Below are 19,431 nucleotides of genomic sequence, written 5' to 3'. Positions count from 1 at the left end.
GGACGCTTCTCTTACCTGGGTTCTCTTCTGGCCTGGGTCTGTCCATAACTCTGTACCCGTTGAACACAGAAATGGGAATGGAGGTGGCTGGTTAGAGAAAATAAATGTGGACAGACAGAACACACTTCCATCACGTGTTCATAGACACTGGGTGACACACAGAGAAATGCGGCGTACTGCTGCTTCTTTGGTGTGCTTTCTCCAGTGGGTGGGCGTGGACCTTTGAAGGATGCGCATCTGGTGTACCCAGTTACCCTCAGACACACATTGAACAGTGGCTAGGGACCCATGGAAACACACACAGACAGTCGGATGACACAGGTACACACCACCTAGTTGCCTCAGACACAGACAGCAGGTGGAAACACACATGTATAGACATTTAGATTCCTTGCATCTTTGCATGTGTATTCATATGTGTTTCTCTGAGTATACAGACACCTCTGTATCAGTACACCAGGGGTGCATGTAGGGGACAGGAACATGTAAGCACACACTTGGGCAAACATACACAGCTTTGATAGCTCTCTACATGGGTATCTGAGACTCTGAGAGTCGCGAAGCCACGATGCCATTATAGTGCTGGGAAGAGGCCAGAAGAGAAGGCTGGAGGTGGCTTGGCCCACCTGGCAGCCACATGAGGACAGGGTTCACATGGCTGCACTCCCCCGTGGGTCAGTCAGTGAGTACTCACTGATGACATCTTTGAGGTCCCCAGGCTATCTCTAGATTCTAGGATGCTATAAGAAAGGTCTCATTAAGAATTTACCCATCCGCCAGGCAGCAGTGGAACACACTTTTAATCCCAGCACTCGGGAGACAGAACCAGGTGGATCTCTGTGAGCTCAAGGCCAGCCTGGTCTACAGAGTGAGATCCAGGACAGGCACCAAAACTACACAGAGAAACACTATCTCAAAAAACAAAAAACAAAAACAAAACAAACAAAAAGAATCTACCCCATCCATAGTGAGCCATAGTCCCCATGAGACAGGTAAGGCTTACCATGAATCATCAGGCCATGGGGCTCTGAGGGATACCTTCTGGGAAGGGGCATATTGCTGCTCCTCCTCACTGGCTCTGTGAACCAGTCCCTGATGTGTGCCATTGTCCACCACACTGAAGCAGGGAGACTAGGAACCTCAGCTTTATGGACTCTTTGGGGCACCATGGCTTACCCAGCAGTCACCAATTGGATGTCCACAGTGAGCTCAGAGGCTCCCATTGGTGAACACACCTATGTGGAAGCTGGCCAATAAAAAGCCAACACATAACCACGTTGCACAGTCAGCACCAGGAAACACCAAACACAGGCTCCTAGGCAGAGGGGCTGGCTGTGGAGGGGCTGGGTTGACATGAGTTGGTTAGAGGCCTTTAGAGAGAGAGGGTTGTATCACAAGATGGAGGCAAAGGAGTGAGTGGCTGATAAAGAAAAGCATGATGGGAAGGAATTCCAACCACAAAGGCCATTTTGTTTCATCATTACCTTGCAGCTCTCCCATTTTACAGATAAACAAATGGAAACCCAGGGAAGCTGGTGAATTCTTCATGCACTCTCTAGCCAGTGAGAAAGGCATTCAGGATTTGAGTCCTGCCATGTGGCTACAAAGCCAGTGATCTTAGTGGTCCTCAGTGAGGGTGAATTTGTTTTCTAGAGAATAGTTGGTAATGTCTGGATACATTTTGGTTGGCACGGCTGGACTGGGCTGCTCCTAGCATCTAGTGTCGAGGGCTAGGGACACTGCTAGGGATTCCATAGTGAACAAGACAGCGCCAACAGCATGGCAGGATGCTACCTACAGAGTCAGTCACTCTGGCATTGAGAAGCCCTGGCCTGACCTTGCAGAGCACCCAAAAGAGTATGACCCATAGTAGGTGTTTAAGATGGTATCCGTAGACAACAAGGGGGATATTGGAGAAGACTTCAGGGGAAAAAGTATGCAAATAAGCTTATCCCTTAACAAAGCTCGAGAGAGTGTTGGATGCTGGGTAGCTCTGAAGGGCAAGCAGCCTGTGCCCCAGGGATGCCGGTGCGGGCAAGCCAGCGGGTTCAAGGACATTGGTGGGCTGGGTCAGGGCTGAAGCTTGGCTTCCGTCAGCTGCTGAAACACTGACCAGACAACTTCTTTCTCTGTCCCTCCCCCTCCCCATGTCTCTCGCCATCTCTCTTGGCCCCTGTGCTCAACAGCAGACAGCCGGAGGCTGAAGGGTGCCATTCAGAGGAGCACAGAGACAGGACTGGCCGTGGAGATGCCCAGCCGGACACTGCGCCAAGCCAGCCATGAGTCCATCGAGGACAGCATGAACAGCTATGGCTCCGAGGGCAAGTGAGTGTGGGGCCTGCGCCTCCCTGCAGCCCTCCTGCTCCCAGTCGTCTTCTCGGTGGGGGAGCGATTAAGCAAGCCTCACAAGAACCCTTAGTTCTTGGGCAGGTGGGATGTTGACTAAGCCTTTTTGGGCCTTCAGATGAAATCAGTAAGGTGCAGAGCCTAGGTTTTATGCTTGATCCCAGCTCTACCACTTTGGAGCTGTGTGACCTTGAAGAGGTCGCATCCTTGAACCTCAGTTTCCTTGTCTGTAACCTGAGGCAATAGCATCAACCACCTTGGCATTGTGATGGTTAATGTTAGCTGTCGATTTTATGGGCTATAGGATCACCTGGGCCTCCAGACACATCTGGAAGGAATTATTTAGTCTCTGGCCATGCCTGTGAGGGTTATGTTGGTTTAATGGAGTTGGGAAGACCCCCCACTCAAAGTGGACAGTGCCATTCCTTGGGTGTGGGTTCTGGACTGCAGAAAAAAGGAGAAAGCATGGGCATGGTGGCATGTGCTTTTAACTGCAGCACTCGGGAGGCAGAGGCGGGAAGATTTCTGTGAGTTCGAGGCCAGCCTGGTCTACAGAGAGTTCCAGGACAACCAGGGCTATATATTGAGACCCTGTCTGAAGAGAGAGGGAGAGAGAGAGAGAGGGAGAGGGAGAGGGAGAGGGAGAGGGAGAGGGAGAGGGAGAGGGAGAGGGAGAGGGAGAGGGAGAGGGAGAGGGAGAGGGAGAGGGAGAGGGAGAGGGAGAGGGAGAGAGAGAGAGAGAGAGAGAGAGAGAGAGAGAGAGAGAGAGAGAGAGCTATCTGAGCGTTAGCAGCTGTGGCCCTGTGCCTCCCAACTGTGGGCGCCATCTGACCAGCTGCTTCCGGTTCAGCTGCCTCGACTTCCTGCTGTGATGGTCTGTGCCCTGAGCTGCAAGCTGGAGCCCACCCTTTCTCCCTTCAGTTACTTGCCTCACAGTGTTTTATCACAGCAGCAGGAGAAAAAAGAGACACGGATGTTGTGAGGCTTAAGTGTTCACAATCGTAATCCTGAGTTAATATGTATAAAGAGCATAGGACAGTGCTTGGCACCTACTGTATACCAGTGTTGGAAGATAAGCCAGAGAAAGGAGTTACTGGGGTTCAGTAATATATCATTATTGTTTCCTTTTTCTTTAGTTTTTAAAATCCCAGCTGGGTTTTAAAAATACAAACTAGGGCTTGATAAAGACTCATGTATGTCAAGTCTTGAGAAGGCTGTGCTGCCTGGCTTCTCGCCAGAGTTTCCTTCAGGACTGCAGACCAGGATCGGGTACGTGTTACAAATGCAGATGACAGGGCTCTGTGTCCCAGCCACTGGGTCAGTGTGTCTGGGAGGGAGCCCAGGAAGTCAGCTTTTCAGCCTTCTGGAGGAACCCATCTAGGCTAGGGTCTCACCTTCATGGGGCCCTTAGAAGACTAGGGGAAGTTTGGGGTTTGCCTCCCCTGATGAGCACACCTGCACACACACACACACACACACACACACACACACACACACACACACACACACTCACAGAGTCACACAAACCTACTCTTTTCTGTTTCCCCTCATGCCCATCCATGAGTTCCTGGCTAAGAATTTTAGATTCAAAATAACTCCATACTGTACAGACAGCCCAGGACTCAGAGGGGGTTGGGAGTTTGCCCAGGGCCACACAGCCGCTAATATACGGAACTCAGGAGTCCTGACCCCCAGCTAGAGCTCACTCTACACGACCACATTGCTTCGTTTTTCCAGTTGTTGTTTAAGGCAAGGAGGAGACCTGGGTGTCACATTCCCTGTCGTCACACCCGAGGGAACTGAGACTTGGGAAAGTTAAGGTCTGTGCCACCTTACCTGTGCAGGTGTCTGCTGCCCGAGGCTGTGTGACTGTAAATGGACTGAAATTAAACAAACCACCATGCTCCTCTGTCAGGCTAACTACGTGCAGACCATTCAGGTCCTCGTGGCTGCACGTAGTTCACGGCAGCTGTATTGGATAAGGCAAGAAACAGAACACTTTGTCTTCATGGGGGTTTTGCTGGATTGCACTGCCTGAGTGGCTTACCCCCTCACAGCTGGTGACGGGTTGCAGACTCCCGCCAGCTTGGGGCGGGAAGGGCTCAGCCTCTGCCTTCATCGCTGGTCGGCCTCGGTGGGACTCCCGCTGGCTAAAAGCCTTGTCCCCGACCCCCCACCCCCGTCCCCCCTCACACACACTCCACCCTCACCCGTCCCACACTGGGCGTCTCTGGCCTTATGAATGGCCTGGTCCTGGCAGAACTGCTGGTCCACCCACCTCAAGGGAGACTTTCCTGTGGGAGGGAACAGGGGTGGACAGCGGAAGGGAGAGGAGGAAGAATAGGAGGGAGAGAAGGAGGGCAACGGCCTGCCTTTTGTGTAACCTAAGACACTTGGCAGGGCAGCTAAGCTTGGAGGAAGTTATCCAGGCACCCAGGGAGTAGCGAGTGCCTTCCTACTCACAGGTACCAGTCTGATTCAGGAGGCGTGAGGCCTAGTCTTGTCCCTACTACTGGCACGTTGGGTGCTTGTCTGTCCTTGGGTACCTCTGTGATCTCTAGGCTGGAAGACATCATGTTGGCCTCAAGAGATTAAAAGAACCAGGTCCGGGGAAGCAGTGTGGTGCCCTAGGTGGCAGCTGACGTATCGAAGCTGCAGTCCTACGTCACGGAAAAGAAAAGACAGGCTCAGGCCGTCACAGAGCTGCAGTCCTCCATCATGGAGAAAAAGAGACAGGCTCAGGCCATCACAGGACTCCCGCAGGGGAAGCGTAGTAGGAGGGTATCACGAGGAAGAAAGGAGGCCCTGGCTGCTTGTGGGTAGAAAGTGGCTCTGGGTAGCATTTGCTGACGTGTGCCTCCAGGGACCAGAGAGTTCAACTGCATTACAGACAGGGTCAAAACAGGCTCAGCAGTCGGGCAGCCCTGGCTTGTGGTTCGTGCTTCTTAGTAGCCATGCCGCTTTGGGGAAGTCACCTCCTCTCTGAGCCATTTGTCCACTGGAGAAAGGGGGCAGTAACAGAGGAGCTGTCCAGAGAGCAGTGGTGAGGGGGAGTGGATATGTGGGAAGCACCTAGAAGAGTGAGCAGCACACGGCTGACAGTGATGATGGTCACTGTCAGTGTTGTTCAGTGTTAATTCAGCCACTGTGAGCTGTGTGGTTTGGGTCAATTGCTAATAGATAGGGTGAGCCATCCCACATACAAATGAGTCTACAGAGTGTGAATGAGCACCGAGCAGGTATTGACTGTAGTGGCCATTAAATGTTTGGAGAAACTGAGGGAGGATGAAAGATCTGGAAGATACTACTTCCAGCAGTGGGGACAGACGATAATAAATACATGACAACTTAGTATGCCGTATGCCAAGTCTGGAAAGAGAAAGGTGGAAGGACTTTGTGTCCTTGGTGGCATCACCAGCCTACGAAGCCACCCCAGAATTATCAACCTCAAGAAATCTAGAAGGGATTGAATCTTGTTGGAGGCCAGCCAGGTGCTGCCACCTCACCCAGCCCCTGGGTGAGAAAGGGACAGGGAGTGTTCATCTGTGGCCATCCCCTTCTGTTCCTTAGATATTTGGAGAGCTGGTCAGACCCAGCTGCCAGGCTCTGGAACAGGAAGGGGTGGGAGTGCCCTCCCCTCTCCCCACCTCTTGGGCTCTTGCCAGCCCAGCAGATGCTCACAGGGAGCCAACCTCGCTTGAGGAGTCCCACAAGGCCACCATCCCTGGCATTCCTGGATTGGGCCACTGAGCACCCAGCTACCAGGCATGTAAAGGCACTGGGGCTTTCCACATGAGTTTCCATGTCAACACATGTGATTAGTCACCTGTATTATGCCAGATAGCTGGGTTGGCAATCATGGAAATTATGTCCTCAGGGACTTCCACTGTAGGGCACTGGCCAATCATCCAGAAACCGATACAAAAGGTAGGTATGAAAATGGCGGCCAAGCTGCAATTCCACCCAGGTCTCCAGGCAGAGAAATACATGCAGCTTAAACCTCTGTCAGTGAAATTGCTGTAGGCTCTAGGGTAGTAGTGACTTCACCCTTTCCTGTTGAAAGTGTGGACCATATTTCAGCAACAACAGCACCCCCTGGGTGCCTGTTAGAAATCCAGATCTCAGCCCTATCCACACCCATTGGGTCAGAATCCACATGACACCAAGATCCGCAGCTGGTGTGTCAAGACAGTGTTAAGACACCCTGGCTTAATGGCCACATCAGCCGTGTGAATGCTGTAGAAAGCACTGTGCAGACACTGTGCCAAGGGCCCTGACCTATGTTGACTCATTTAATCCCCATAACAGCTGGATGGTGGTGTGAAGGCTAAGAGCCCCACTGGTAGAAGAGGAAATGCTAGGGGGTGATTTGCCCAAGGTCACAGGGCAAGGAAGCAGCTGAGCTGGGATTCATAGCCAGGCTTCTGCCCAATTACACTCAACCCCTTCTCTTGTTTAATTGTTGCATCAATGAACATTTCTGGAGCAGAGAACACAAAGTCCCTCCATCTTCCTCTTCTGCAAGACTCGGCATGTGGCATGTGTATTGTCTTTTGGAGCTTGGAAAGAACTTCCTTTTCTGGGACCTCTTTCTACCTCATCCCAGATTGGAGTTTTATTAGTGAAGGACAGAGGGGCTAGAGTCAGAGTAGGGCCATCTCACTAAGAGAAAGGGTACAGGCTAGAGTTCAAGCCTGAGAAGGAGTCCTGAGGATGCTAACACACACCAACTACACACTACACACAGACCAACACCTACACCCACCCACACCCACACACATACCTAGACACATATACCTATATCACACACACACACACACACACACACACACACACACACACACACACACACATATCTATATACACACCTCTACCAGATACACACACAACTTACATACACACACACCTCGATGAATATACCTATATCACATACATATACACACATCTATACATACACGTATACCATATACACATACCCCACACAAATACCTATACACATACCTACACATACACACCTGTACATACAGACACACACACATACCTAGAAGCATATACCTATATCACATACACACACACACACAAACACACACATACCTACACATACCCCTACATATACCTATGCATACACCTATACACATACATGCATACACCATACATACACCACATATACATAGTCCACATACCACACACACCAAACTTTCAACTTTATACACATCACATACATATGTTACACACTACACATACACTCCATATCCACATACCACACCCCATACATATAAGCACACCTAAATATACACATTTCTATAAACATACCATACTTTACACACACACACAAACACATACATCCCACACCCTTGCCCCCAGGCCTGAAATGCTTCCAACCAGACCTCACATGTATATTCAATTGGAAGAGGTTTACTTGGAAGGGGATTCTGAGAAATATTGTGAGAGACTGGGCAGGGGAGGCGTTTAATGGGTGTGCTGTATGGCGCCAGCTTCCTCCGTGGGCAGCTCAGTCTTGAGGGGGAGCCTGGCAGTCAGCAAGGAGCAGGCTCCTGAGTGCAGCCTCTCAGCAGGTAACTGCTGCTTGCTGTGGGCACTCCCATTTCCGTCTCTTGCTCTTTCTGTAGTACCATGGTCGAGGGACTAGAGAAACTCTTCAGGGTCCAGAGAGACATGGACGAGGCACAAAGAGGATGGCCATAGAGTGGCAGGTAGATCAGCAAAGCCCATCACACCGAGTGCACAGGACCCCCAACCTCCCAGCCACCCAGACCAGAACGCCCAGACTACCCCCTCTCTTGTATTCCTTCCCTGACCTGCAGTGACGTGCCCATTTTAATTGTCTCTTGAATCACCCATTTCTCCCATGCCCGTCCCTGAGGGCCCTAGCTGAGGGGCGCATTGCTCTTACCCAGACACCTGCAAGTCTCCTTTTGGCTCCAGACTCCATTGTCTCTCATCCTGCACTCACTGATGCTGACCTCTCCCAGCCTCTCTCTGTCCACCTCCCCGAACCTTCTGCTTGCCACCGTCTTGCCTCACGTCTCAGCATCCATAGCTCCTCTACCTGCGCTCCTGTCCCTACCCCTTGTCACCCTCTGACTCACTCCTCCAGACCTCGGTGAAGGACTAGCGCGTTGCTTCAGTTCGTGTGCCAAGGCCAGTTAAACTGTAGTGACTCCCAGGGGTACTGTGTTGAGGAGGAGGAGGGAGCCAATTCAGGCCTGGTCAGGGTGCTGAAGCTCATTAGCAATGTCTGCCCTGGGCATAGCGGGAGAAACGGAATGGCTCACAAGTCTGCCATTTCTCTGACTGGATCCGCAGCTTGCACACCCCCGGCCTCTCCAGCCATAGCACCTGCCACTCTCTGTCCCACTAGACAGTGATTTCAGTGCCTGCTTAGCTGGCTCACAGTTGGTGTTCTCGAATGTTGATGACTAGCTAGGTACCACAGAAGCATGTCCGCATTCCACTCTTTCGGTCCTCTCTGTCTCCTTCATCTCACAAAAGCCAGGGACTTAACATCCTCTCTCTCAACCCAGCAACTCCCAGAGCTGGCTTCCAGGACCCAGCTGCCTGTTCTGTCTGTTGTTGTCCTGAGGTGTCTGGGTCGCTCTGCCACAGCCTAGGGAAGTAGCAAGTGAGCTCATGACAGGGTCATCGCAACCCAGGCTCAGGGTTGCATGATCACCAAAGAAAGGCCCAGGAGATTAGCAGATAGCAAGAACCCCCGCCCCCCCCCCCCCCCCACCAACCTTAGCAGAGTCATTGTGACTAGCGGAGGGTGTGACCATGGGCCAGGAGGAAGGAGTTAGTTTTTTCTTCTTTTATAACACTAGGCTTTGCTGAGCATTTGACCATGTCTGACTCTGCCCTAAAGAATCTAACCCATTTAATGCTCAGGGTTACTTCCTGTTTTACTAGAAAGAAAATCAAGGCCTGGAAAGGTGAACCATGGATCTCCACGGTTAGTGAGTAATGGGGACAGGATGTGACCCCAGGCCTGCCTGACCCCAGATCTTGAACTGCAAATCCTCAGGCTCTGCTCTGGAGACATGGGGACAGTACTGTTGACCTTCCCTATCTGGATCCTTCACATCCATGGCTTCAGACAATCATAGAGAAAATGTTTGGATGGAATATTGTCTGTGCTGAACATGTGCAGCATGTATACATTTCTTCTTGTCATTTCCTCCTAACCCTGATAGGGAGACCAGGTATTTGCATAGAATTTATGTAGCATTAGACATTCGGAATCTAGACATGACTTCAAGTCTACAGGAGACTGCTACAGGAGAATGCTCCTACCTAGTATGCAAATACACCATCTTCTTTAAGGGAGTTGAGCATCCATGAGGTTTGATATCCAGGAGAAATCTGAGAATCAATACTCTGGGCACAATAGGGGTCAACTGTGTCTTCTAAGGGTTAAGAAATTGGACTCTGGGGCCAGACACCTGGGTTTCAAATCTCAGATCAGCCACTTTTTAGCCAAGTAGTCTTGGTTGGATTACTGTTACTCCAGTGTCTTGCTTTACCCTATTTCTCTAAAGTAGACATTGATGATAAGTTTTATTAAGATTTATAAAGGTGTTGGAGTAAATGAGTTAACATTGATCAGTTAACAGTATCAGGCTTGGCTCATGACAAGTTATTGATAAATGAAAAGCAAATCCTTGGCTCTGTGCAGAAACTCCACTCTCAGGGAGGGGACAAGCTTGGAAAAGTTTTGACTACTTCAGAGTTGCAGTCTAGATCATGTGGTCCAGTGTCTCTTAGCCCACGGCCAATTCTGCGACCCTGCTTGTTTTGAAAACTAGAATTTGTTGCAACACGATTGAAGTATTAGGGAATAATTTGAGCTTCACACTGACTCCACATTTGCTCAGTCAGGCGGGGTTTCGTCTATCGGCAACAGGATGTGAAGGCAGAAAGCTGCTTTCACCTAGGAACTCACACATCCCCAGTGACCGAGGCACCCTCGGTTTAGCAGGTGTTAGGATCTGCTGTGGTACAGTGCCCCACGTGGCTTCAGCCAGCCCTCTCCACTGCTTCACAGCAGATCACAGAGGGCAACCCTTTGCATGCTGCCAGCCATCTTCAGCTCGTCAAGGTAATGCACCGTATTTATTGCAATACTTAAGCACTTCTCGACATTTAATGTGTATTAAACTTTATGCCGTATTTACTAGGTGTGTCCGTGTCCCCCCCCCCCGTCCCCCTGCCACACACACACACCTTTTTATGTGACTTTGACCCATTTTCTTCATAACCTGTGATCTTCACTGCAGGATTTTTTTCACTCCTCAGTCATTTATAGGATGGCACATTTTACCTTGTAGCAGATTGTTGTACGAGGTGAATCTGTGTGTCAGGGTGGGGGTGTGTGTGTGACTGGATGGATGGACATGCTTGGAGTAGGCAGCGGGTAGTGGATAAATGGGCAAGAGAATGGACTTCCAGAACCTTCTAGAACCACAGCCTGTAATCACCATGAGGGCTGTACAGCCTTTTAATTTCTGATGCCATTAAGTCGGGTGATCCAACTGGAAAAGAGAATAGAGTCAAACCTGTAAATTACCCAATTACTTCTTTAACCACCAAGAACACAGGGTCCAAGCAAAGCTCAAAGGTTAATAATAAAAGACAAATGGATTGTGCTCCACAAACAAAACTAATAGGATTTGAGTTGCAGGAAATCTCATTTCACCATTAAAACAAAATAAAAGGCCAGTGGAACAATGGGTAAAATCCTGTTTCAAGGCTCTGCCTCTGCCTGTGTGGCACTGGCCCCGGGAGGAACTGGCTCGAGCAGGCTTCCCGCCACTCCCACGGCCTGTGCTTGGTCCCAGGCATCCAGATGCTGCTATGCCAGAACGGGAAGGACCGTGAAAACGCCAAGTAGAAGGGAGGAGACTGTGCCAGGCTGGGCAGCAGGGACCGGCAGCCATGATGTCTTGCTGTGATTGGTTCAGGAGCAGCTCTGTGTGCACCTGCGTTATCCTACCCATGTTCCCCAGTGATTCAGCTAAACAGGAACTCTTCATTTTTACTCAATACATTAGGAAACTGTAGCCCAGAGAGGTGAAAACCCCTGAGGGCCGGAAAGATGGCTCAGTGGGTCAAGTCCCTTGTTGCCAAGCCTGACGACCTGAGTTCAATTCCAGGGCTCCCATGAAGAGGGCCTGTTCCTGCAAGCTGTCCTCTGATTTACACACACTGTGGTGCCATGTGTGCATGCACACTTGAGTGTGTATATACACATGCACACACACACACACACACACACACACACACACACACACAAATAAATGCAATTAAAAACATTTTTAAATCTCACCCATGTTGCCCAGCACTGGAACAGAAGGTGTATATCATGCCACAAATCTTAATTGTTATCTTTTATTCTGTTGTCTGGGAGTTTGTCAGGGAACATTTCCTGAGCTCCTGTTGCATACAAGGACTATTCTATGTAATAGCATGTGTGAAGCATGTTACAGTCAGCAAGCTCTCTCATGCCCCTTTGCTAACAGATCTGCACAGAGCCTGGATATGGCACAGGCATGCTGTGCACAAAGTGGAGTGATATCGTTAACGGATTAAGATCACCAACGGAAGTGCCGTGACAGCAGTGACTTGCTGGAAGTCACTCGACAAGCAGGTGGCCAGTGAGGCATACAGAGACCCACCTCTGATTTGTTAGACTGCTTTTCCCCACACCTCCAGAGGAAAATCCCAAGGTGGAGCATGGCCTCTTGGTGGAGTTGGTCCTCTGGCCAGCAGGGGCAAGGCACACTGTGCCTCTTGCTCCATGGATGTTGTTTTTGCTAGCTCGGGGTGGCAGCTTGGTGCCTTGGCAGCCAGTGAGGCACCCTGGGATGGGAAATCAGGCAGCCGCCCAGATATTAGAAACAATTACCGCTAATTACCAGGGCTGCCAATTCCCCATTGTCTGCCTGCACTCCACCAGGAATCAAGGAGCAGGCGATGAGGATGTTGGAGGAAGCTTTCAATTTTGGCTTGCAGAATGCCTGGTGCTGTCTGGGGGCTGGACTCCTTCCTGCCTCGAAACCCACAAGGCCCCGATACCTTTCCATCTCTCTCGGTTTCAGAGCACACGTCCTCCCTATAGAATAATAGATCTTGGATCCTCCAGAGTGTTGGGAAGGTGGGGTGGAGGGACCCAGGGCCATAAAGCAAAACCCACACCTCAGCCGTGAGTCAAGTGCCGATCTCAGTGCGAGTAACTAAGGGTCTTTGGTTTTATAAATGTGGTGAGTACACACTTTAATCTCCAAACATTTAAGTGGGTGTTTATTTTGTACTTTTTCTATAAAAATATACTGCTGGTGGATGAAGATAATAGCCACAGGGGTTTACCTGTGTGGCTCCAGTACCAGACAGCCTCTTTCTGAAGCTGAACCAAAGACTTGAGAGGAATAGGAGGCCACCCCAGAAATCAACACTGGGAGAAGAAGAAATCTGATAGGAAGGGAGGGGTTCATATGGGCAGAGGTCATGCCTATGACCCCATCCTCCAGTAGGTAGCCAAAGCTTGGAGAGGCTGTGGAAGATGTGCAATCAAGCTATCCGTTACCCCAGCTGCCAGCCGTTCCCAGTTGTCATCAGTTGGATGTTGTTTCTGGGATGAGGTGGGAGGGGTTAAACCTTAGGGGCTTCCTCTCTGCCCTGCATATAAGCAGAAAGAATTGTCACACCAGAAGAGAGGACCCTCGGACTGTGTGGCCCATGTGAGAAAGGGCAGCTGAGTGCAGAGGTGCATGCTGGGAGGACAGGGTGAGCCAGACACTATCTGCCTGGCTTAAGTAGTTACTACTCTACCGCTGATCTATAAAATGGGTCCACAAATAGTATGGACCAAGGGCCTTTAAGGCCTAAATGAATTAATATGTGTAGAGAATGCCCTTCGACCTTTGGCAGCCCGCAGTAAGGGTTGTTCATTTGCTGTTACAGATCCGTTAATCAAGGCTCCATTTTTTCTGGTTTGTTGAAGCTTAATCTCAGGTGGTTCAGGATTGTCCAGAGGGTTAGATCTATGTCCTAGACATAGAGCACATGTAGAGAGAATCCATGTAAACTGCCAAAACAGGCCCAGGGGGAACAGCCAAAGTGTGTCTGCTCTTGGTATCCGTTAGCTGCTTCTGTGGGCTGAGCTAGCTTTGACTCAAAAAGTATCCAAAAAAAACCACTCCAGAAAGTTCCAAAAGCAAAATTTGGACTGGCCGCACGCCTGTCACTGTAGTGAAGACACACCGATGGAATGGTGTGCAGATGCACATTGCTGCAGTGCCTGCCATCTCTTGGGCCTCCATCCACTGTACGAGCATCGTTGGCCTCTGTTCATGTCCGTTAGGTAGATCTGCAGCGGTCATATCTGTACGGCACATGACAAAGTTACCACGTCATTTTTCCTAAACAGCAAAACAACTATTTACATTATCATGTGCAGTGGCATTGTGGGAAGTGTCTTATGTAATCTGCCCATGATTTAAAGGGCATGAGGGGGACTGGAGAGATGGCTCAGCGGTTAAGAGCACTGACTGCTCTTCCAGAGGACCCGGGTTCAATTCCCACACATGGCAGATCACCACTGTCTGTAATCGCAACTCTAGGAGTTCCAACACCTTCACACAGACACACAGGCAGGCAAAAACACCAATGTACATAAAATTAAACTTAAAAAAAAATCTTTTAAAAAGAAGTACATGAGGGCACCTGCATAGGTCTATGCAAACACTATCGATACATTCATCTTATAGGAAGGACTTGAGCATCTGTGGATTTTGGTGTCTCTAGGGGTTCTGGAACTGGAATCAATCTGTCATGGGTACCAAGGGACAACCTGTCTAATAGGATGGAGAAAGCACAGACACTGAATACATTGTTTAGTTTGTGGCAAGCATCCCACGTGCTCCAGTGTCCTCGTTCTTCCCATAGTGTTTGCCACCTTCTCTCATGGTATATAATTGATATTATTTTAGATATGTTTATTTACTTGTGTGTATTCATGTTTCATCTGGACAAATGTATGTGTACTGTGTATGTGTCTGGTGCCCACAGGTCAGAAGAGGGCGTCAGCTCCCCAGGAACCAGAGTTACAGACAGTTGTGAGCCACCGTGTGGTGCTGGGAATGGAACCCGAGTCCTTGCAAGAGCTGCCAGTGCTCTTAACCACTGAGCCATCTCTCCAGCCCATTGATAGTATTTCTTGCTGTGTGCCTGTGAGGACAGAAATCACCGTCTGCCTTGTTCCCTGGTGTGGTCTATGTTCAGAACAGTGCCAGGGATGTGCTAAAAAACATACGGTGAATGAATGAGTCACGTAGAGGCTGGCTGAAATGCCTGTATCCTTGCAGGGTTATCAGTGCTGGGTAGTGTTGGTATCATCGACTGTTATCATTGTGCTGCTGGGACCACGGAGGAAGGATGTGTGGTCCATAGGCATCAGCCATCATTCCAGTGTCTTCCAGCTGGTGACCGTTGCCGCCTGCTCCTTAGTCATCATTTCTCTAGCCTCAGCCACAGTCCTTCACCAGACCATCAGCCTCCATGGATCTTTTTCTCAAGTGCACATGCGACTTTTGTATCTGGGGTGTGGAGGGACACTGGGGCCTCAGAGATTGTCCCAGGGTCACTTGAGAAGACACCCAGGCTGCCATTTCTACAGAGCATTGTGCCCTTTCCTTGGCTCCACTTTCTAAGAATTATAGTGCGAGCCCCACTGCTTTCAGATCCCTGCAGACTATCTGGGGTTTTCTGTGATCCTTCAGCATCACCAGCTCACCTGGGGACCATAGATCTCAGCTCACTCCATCCTCACCAGACTCCCTCTGCTCTCTAGACTGGGGGCTTTCTATGTTTTTTGTTTGTTTTCTGGGCAGCACTATCCCATTTTTTGTTCCTACCCTTTTTTTGTTTTGTTTTGGTTTTGGTTTTTGGTGTTTTTGTTTTGTTTTGTTTTGTTTTTTGTTTTCCAAGACAGGGTTTCTCTGTGTAGCTTTGGAGCCTGTCCTGGATCTCGCTCTGTAGCCCAGGCTGGCCTTGAATTCACAGAGATCCGCCTGGCTCTGCCTCCCAAGTACTGGGATTAAAGGCGTGTGCTACCACCACCCGGCTTGTTCCTGTCTTTCTAAGTCTGTTTCTTAGATTTGCAATTTAAAAGTATGAAACTGAGTCTCTGTGCATCCTTCTAGGCTACCCCTCTTCTAAAGCAACCTTCTGACACCCTGTTACTGGTGTGTGGAGGACCCAGGGGGCAGTAGGAATTCTGGTAATGGATGTGGAGTCCTGTGCCTGCTGTGACTCTGCCCATTATGTCCACCGGAAGGGAATGGGTTGGCTGAGCGGCTTACCTGACATGGTGGAGGGTAGGTGAGGTAGACCTGAGCAGCCGTGATCTGGGAGCTTGTAGAGTCCGAAGGCTTTGTGAAGGCATCTGTCACTGGTCTAGTCCTCTGGGGCACTCCTTTTAACTACCAGAGTTGTTGAGTGGCCAGGCTCAGCTCAGGCATCTGACCCTGGATCCATCAGCTCTGCCCAAGAATTGGGATCACCCTTTTTGCTGGGCAAAAAATGTGTTTCTCATCTGAATAACGGTGGAAAAGATTGGCTTGTGTTTTTTTGTTTGTTTGTTAAGAAACAGTCAACCTCCTGTGGTTGTGGTGGGGATGAGAGGAGAGAATGAGCTGCAGGCAGCTTGTTCCTGTAGACAGAGCTCTGCCAGGCAGAGCCCATCACTTCTCACTCAGTACTGCAAGGGACCCTGGAGAGGGAAGCAGAGGGTTGCCATTTGAGGTTAGACGAGGAAAGGGAAGCTTAGAGGTAAAGCAGGGAGGGAAACTAGCTAAAGCTGGTTTAACCAAAGTAATAATAGTAACTGTTACTGACTTATGTATTCAAAAGGAGGTAACTTTGTTAGGTAAAGCCTACATAATACCTCCAGTCTGATAAAGGCTTCATCCCTGGGCTCTCCATACCAAACACTCCAGTTCCATGTCCCAGGCCCAAGTCTGCTGGAAAAGGGAACTTTACACTCCCCATAGTTCATAAAGCTTCCATAACAGATTTTCATTGACTGAACTGAGCCGTATGTCTGTGCTGGAGCCAAGCCCTGGCCAAGGAGAAAAGGGGTGCCCTGAGAGCTGGTCCTCCCTGCTACAATCACATGCCTTGGAGAAGCAGGGTCCCTAAAGAAAATTGGAGGTTCTATTACCAAAGAAGGAAAAGTGGATATCCGGAAGCCAAACAGCAGCAGCAGCAACAGCACCTGTTGGGTCCAGGGCTGATGTGCAGGGCACTGATCATCTGGACCTTTCTCATTAAACTGCTGATTCTGGTCTAGCAGCTGGGCAGAAGCATCACATGTGATGTGATCCTAACCAGCTCCAGATGTACCTGATGCTGCTGATCTCTGGACCACACTTGGAGTATCAAGGCATTAAGCTTTTTGTGCCAGCACTTGCCAGAACCATCTCCCATGATCTCTATAGCCCCCCTGGCCAGTTAAATCAGCGTCCATGGCACAGTCAGTAGTGGATATGGATAGAGATCACCATGGAGCCTGGGCAGTGGTGGCTCACACCTTTAATCCCAGTACTCAGGAGGCAGAGGCAGGCAGATCTCTGAGTTTGAGGCTAGCCTGGTCTACAGAATGAGTTCCAGGTTTGCATGGATACACAGAGAAATCCTGTCTCAGTACACACACACACACACACACACACACACACACACACACACGCGCGCGCGCGCGCGCACGCGCGCACAAAGATCATCATGGAATGAGGAACATATTGGATCTGTGCATCGATCCCAAAGCACATCTTTTTCTTCTTGCAGTCTTAACTATGGAGGTGTTTGCCTGGCTTCAGATGCCCAGTTCAGTGACTTCTTGGGGAGCATGGGACCAGCACAGTTTGTGGGCCGCCAGACCCTGGCTACCACACCCATGGGTAAGTGTTCGAAGCCCTGTGCCCCCTCCCTCCTTGCCCTTGCCTGATGGCTTCATGCTCTGAGCACCTGGGCTACATAGTCCAGCCGTCCGTGGTGCCTACCTCTGAAGTGTCCAAGCTGTAGCTTTGGGACTTAGTCTGCTCCTTTTTGGGCTGGGAGTGGGTGCAGAGGGACAGCAAGTCCCCACTGGAGCTTCTAAGCCACTCTCTAGTGTCGTCTCTTGCAGGGGACGTGGAGATTGGCTTGCAAGAGCGGAATGGCCAGCTGGAGGTGGACATCATCCAGGCTCGGGGACTGACTGCCAAGCCAGGCTCCAAGACACTGCCAGGTATGGGGACATCTGAGAGATATATGTGGTGTGGTCCACCGGACTGAACTAAAGAGAGAGACATCTTTCTTGTTTGTCATTGTACCCTGGTCCTAGTATATACTAGTATACTAGTATACTTGGCGCTCAGCAGGGCTCAGAAAGCATTTGTGGAGAGGTTGGTAAATGAATGTGTAAGGATGGCATGGTGGGCAAGTCGTGGACTGAGGGAAGAAACACTAAGCAAGGGAAGGAGGAGGTAATGAGGATCACTAGAAGGAAATCAGGCCCACCCAGACATGACCTCACATGCTGCCCACCTAGACATGACCTCACATGCTGCCCACCCAGACATGACCTCACATGCTGCCCACCCAGACATGACCTCACATGCTGCCCACCTAGACATGACCTCACATGCTGCCCACCCAGACGTGACCTCACATGCTGCCCACCCAGACATGACCTCACATGCTGCCCACCCAGATATGATCTCACATGCTGCCCACCCAGACGTGACCTCACATGCTGCCCACCCAGACATGACCTCACATGCTGCCCACCCAGATATGATCTCACATGCTGCCCACCCAGACGTGACCTCACATGCTGCCCACCCAGACGTGACCTCACATGCTGCCCACCCAGATATGATCTCACATGCTGCCCACCCAGACGTGACCTCACATGCTGCCCACCCAGACGTGACCTCACATGCTGCCCACCCAGACGTGACCTCACTTGCTGCCCACCCAGATATGGCTGCCCATGCTGCCCACCTTACACCCGTTTGCCCTATGGCCCTTTCCCATACCCCTGGGGTTTCTCTGGTCCCCAGAAGTAGGTGATTGCGCCCTCTCTGTTGCATCTACTACCCACAATTTGAGGGAGCAGCCTAGAACCCTGCCTTCTGCCCTTTGTCCCCAGCTGCCTATATCAAGGCCTATCTGCTGGAGAACGGTGTCTGCATTGCCAAGAAGAAGACCAAAGTGGCCCGCAAGTCACTGGACCCGCTGTACAACCAGGTGCTGCTGTTTCCTGAGAGTCCCCAGGGCAAAGTCCTGCAGGTAAGGGGTGTGTGTGTGTGTGTGTGTGTTATTTGGGGGCAGGGTCTCTTAAGGGCCTTACCCAGGGGAGTTGAAGCCCCGAGGCTAACTTGTACCCACAACTTCCTGTGTCACTATGAATTTAGTCCCTCAGGAGTCTTGGCTGTTTCATCCCTGGAAAACATGCAGGAAGGAATGAACTGACTCCCAAAAGTTGTCCTCTGACCTCCTTATGGATGCCATTTCATGAACACTCCATGCATGCATGCATGCATGCATGCACACACAAACTAACAATAACAACAAAATATATGTGTATGTACAGACACACACACACACACACACACACACACACACACACACACACACACACACACACGTGGGCTGGAGAGTCATCTCCGTAGTTAAGAGTGATTACTGCTCTTCCAGAGGACCCAAGTTCAATTCCAAGAGCCCACATTGGATAGCTCACAACCATCTATAACTCCAACTGCAAGGATCCAGTGCCTTCTTCTGGCCCCTGTAGGCAGCAGTACACACACACACACACACACACACACACACACACACACACACACACGCCCATGCATCTGCACATATACCACACATAAAATAAAAAACAATTTTCTAAAAAGATTAAAAAACAAAAACCAAGCAGACAGTAAGTGACAGTCTTGTGTGACTGAGGACTGTCCCTTAAGCCTGTTTTCAACTCTCCTAACGCTGCGACCCTTTAATACAGTTCCTCATGTTATGGTG

General features: G+C 50.2%; 1 protein-coding gene across 2 annotated transcripts in view; it reads left to right on the top strand.

Moving 5' to 3' along the window:
• The window catches only part of Rims4 (regulating synaptic membrane exocytosis 4), a 63,261-nt gene that overhangs the window by 38,332 nt on the left and 5,498 nt on the right, over positions 1 to 19,431 (top strand). Inside the window, exons 2-5 of one of the 2 annotated variants that reach the window (XM_052723384.1) lie at positions 2,190 to 2,325; positions 17,206 to 17,318; positions 17,546 to 17,647; positions 18,554 to 18,693. In XM_052723384.1, coding sequence (XP_052579344.1) covers positions 2,190 to 2,325; positions 17,206 to 17,318; positions 17,546 to 17,647; positions 18,554 to 18,693 — 491 coding nt within the window. Of the gene's footprint in view, positions 1 to 2,186; positions 2,326 to 17,205; positions 17,319 to 17,545; positions 17,648 to 18,553; positions 18,694 to 19,431 lie in introns of both variants that reach the window. The other variant, XM_052723383.1, reaches the window with a different exon arrangement.

This window comes from Peromyscus californicus, unplaced genomic scaffold, assembly GCF_007827085.1.
Source record: "Peromyscus californicus insignis strain IS unplaced genomic scaffold, ASM782708v3 Scaffold_7__1_contigs__length_154581171, whole genome shotgun sequence".
NCBI lineage: Eukaryota > Metazoa > Chordata > Mammalia > Rodentia > Cricetidae > Peromyscus > Peromyscus californicus.
Note: the sequence above shows the minus strand (reverse complement) of the source record. Positions and strands in the feature narration are given on the sequence as shown.